The sequence below is a fragment of the Triticum dicoccoides genome, chromosome 3B (genome assembly GCF_002162155.2).
Source record: "Triticum dicoccoides isolate Atlit2015 ecotype Zavitan chromosome 3B, WEW_v2.0, whole genome shotgun sequence".
NCBI classification, from domain to species: domain Eukaryota; kingdom Viridiplantae; phylum Streptophyta; class Magnoliopsida; order Poales; family Poaceae; genus Triticum; species Triticum dicoccoides.
Genome location: NC_041385.1, coordinates 677,097,357 through 677,100,483, shown reverse-complemented (window position 1 = coordinate 677,100,483; position 3,127 = coordinate 677,097,357). Strand labels below are relative to the sequence as shown.

Below are 3,127 nucleotides of genomic sequence, written 5' to 3'. Positions count from 1 at the left end.
AAGCTAGCGTATAATGCGAACATTCAAGCCAGCCGACCCCAACCAAACAAAAACTAGGCTACTCTCTCACAAATTGTTATAGACCTCCTACTCCTATCCCTGCGGTCCTAAGATTCTGCACCTCCTTCGCGATTTGGCACAATAATTGCGTAGGGTTCTTGAATTGCGACGGCCTGTTAAACACCCGGGCGTTTCTCTGCTTTCACAAGGCCCATGCCGTGATAATTATCAGAGTATCAAACCCACGCCGCTCGGCACGCCTGAACTGGCTCCTCGCCCGAAGCTCCATAAGTGTGTCGTGAGGCTCCGGCGGCCTGATCATCTGAATGCTAGAAGGAGGTGGTTGGACGATGAGGCATCCCAACACGGTAGAAGGAGTTCCGCCTATCGAAGTTGAGAGGGCCAATTTGAAAAAAAGAAAAAGTTGAGAGGGACAGAGAGGGAAACATCTGGGCATTCTCGTTGCAGAAAGTAGAGCGCTGTACAAACGGGCCTTCACGAACCAAGAGACATCCATCAAATTTCATGGCGTCCTCTCCACAATCCTCCTCCTCTGCACCCAAAGCCGACGACAAGGCAGCGTCCCACAAAGAAATCTACGACCAGCTACTAGAGGTCGTGTCCACCTACCCGACGGCGCCTAGCGGCATCGGCCGCCCGTACACCCACCACCCAGACGGCTGGTACGCGTTCACGCCGGCCGTCGTGAACGCCATGGTCATCAAGCGGCACCTCAAGGCGTGCGACACCGACGTCTTCCTCTCCACCTTTCCCAAGTCCGGCACCACCTGGCTCAAGGCGCTCCTGTTTGCGACCCTCCGCCGCACCGCGGACGGGCCAGCGATCGCGGCGCTCGCAGCCCACAGCCCCCACCAGCTCATCCCTTTCCTCGAGGTCCAGGTTTTCAGCAACGGCCGGATCCCAGACCTGAGCTCCCTCCCTGCGCCGCGGCTCCTGATGACGCACATCCCGTCCCGGTCGCTGCCGGAGTCCGTGGCCGCCTCCGGCTGCAAGGTGGTGTACCTGTGCCGGGACCCCAAGGACTGCTTCGTGTCGCTCTGGCACTTCTGGAACCGGTTCGCGCCGTCGCCGTGGGACCTCGGTGAGGCGCTCCAGCAGTTCTGCGACGGCGTCTCCCTGTTCGGGCCTTTCTGGGAGCACGTGCTGGGCTACTGGCGCTGGCATGTGGAGAGGCCGGAGCAGGTTCTATTCCTGACCTACGAGGAGCTCGCCGCCGACACCCTCGGCCAGCTGAAGCGGCTCGCTGCGTTTCTCGGGCGCCCGTTCACGTCAGAGGAGCGGGAAGCCAGGGTAGACAGGGAGATCGTGGAGGCATGCGCCATGGAGAGCCTGGCGGGACTGGAGGTGAACCGCTCCGGGAAGACGGACATGACCGAGTCTTCAGTGGCGAACAACATATTCTTCCGGCGCGGCGTCGTTGGCGACTGGAAGAACCACCTGACGCCGGAGATGGCTAGAAGGATCGATGAGATCACCGATAGCAAGTTCAGAGGATCGGGGTTGGCGTTGACGCCGGCAACCGCAGATCAGAACTAGTGGGTTCATGATGGCAGATGCTATATAAATAAGGACGACTTGCGCAACATTTTTATAAAATATTGTACTATTAATGTCAGGCATGATAACTTGATCAGCAAACATGCGAAGGGAAATAACAGAAGTGTTACCATACAGTAATATACATGAATATCGTTATCACGTGGTGTCTTCACTACTGTGTCAATAGCTCGCAACTTAGCAGCATTTTTTTTGACGCGTCTAGCGGGCGCCCAGCCGCCCAGTATGGTTAGCAAGCGACCAGTTATTTAAGAAATTTTTTTGTCCCTTTTCCTAATCAGAAAATCTTTCTCATCTAATCATTTCCCCGCGACGCATTAGATAGCAACACAGCCATATCTTTCGGTGCATGGACTTTGTTCTCCTATGCATTTATCTGTGATTTTAGAATTTTAAAAAGGCATAACTTTTAATCCGCACATCGAAATTGCGATCTGTTTTCACCGTTAAAATCTTCGCGACATGCTCTTTAAAACTAGATCCCGCATGGGTATGTTTCGACAAACTAGTTTACCTGCCAACTAAACATCAACATGTGTGCAAGTAGACTATATGTCGCGCCTACTGAGCATATGCGTGTGCCAATAGTCTTTCTGTCAACTAAACATCAATGTGTGCGCAACTAGACTGCATTTCCGCGCCAACTGAGCATATGTGTGTGCCAATAGTCCTGCCAACTAAACATCAATGTGTGTGCAACTAGACTACATTGCCGCGCCAACTGAGCATATATGTGTGTAACTAGTCCTGTCAACTAAATATCAATGTGTGTGTAACTAGGCTACATTGCCGCGTGAATTACGCATATGTGTGTGCAACTAATGTCCTGCCAACTAAACATCAATATGTGTGCAACTAGACTAAATTTCAAGCTAACTGAGCATGTGTGTGTTCAACTAGTCCTTCTGACAACTAAATATCAATATGTGTGCAACTAGACTGCATTATAAGCCAACTAAAACATCAATGTGTGTACAACTAGACTAAATTATAAGTCAGCTGATTTAAAAAAAGTTGCACCATGTAGTATTAAAGTTGTACAATGCAGTACTTTAGTGCACCATATTGCACCGAAGTTGACATAAAAAAAATTCATCGGAACATACCCATGCGGGATCTAGTTTCAAAGATCTCCACGCGAGGATTTCAACGATGGAAACGGATCTGAATTTCGATGCGCGGTTTGAGAGTTATGGCTTTTTAATTTTTTTGAAAGCTAGTTAAATCAAGCACATGTGGAGAGAGAAAGAATGAACATCACGTACTGGTTTCCTTCCTAATTATATTCCCAAACCTACCATGTGCTTCCGACCAGGTGAGCCTGAACCACGTATGCGTGAGAAATCATGGCCAGGAGCCGGCCGCTCGGGACGACTAAATAGTAAGTATGCACTTTTTAGATTTTAGGTTTTTTTTGACAACCCACAACTTAGCAGCAGATAGTGATTATCTTGTTGCCTGTGCCACGTGGGATTTCATCCTTCCGGTCGTCCCATGCTCTTGCTTTCTCTTCTGTCGTACGGCATCCTTGCCTCTTGAATAATCTTCG

At 50.3% G+C, this 3,127-nt stretch overlaps 1 protein-coding gene across 1 annotated transcript; it reads left to right on the top strand.

The window, feature by feature from the left end:
• The first annotated feature begins 356 nt into the window (after nt 1-356).
• On the top strand, nt 357-1,717 carry LOC119281813 (cytosolic sulfotransferase 5-like). Its single transcript, XM_037562238.1, has one exon. The coding sequence runs from the start codon at nt 526-528 to the stop codon at nt 1,555-1,557; it is 1,032 nt and encodes a 343-aa protein (XP_037418135.1). The 5' UTR covers nt 357-525; the 3' UTR covers nt 1,558-1,717.
• Nucleotides 1,718-3,127: the final 1,410 nt, after the last annotated feature.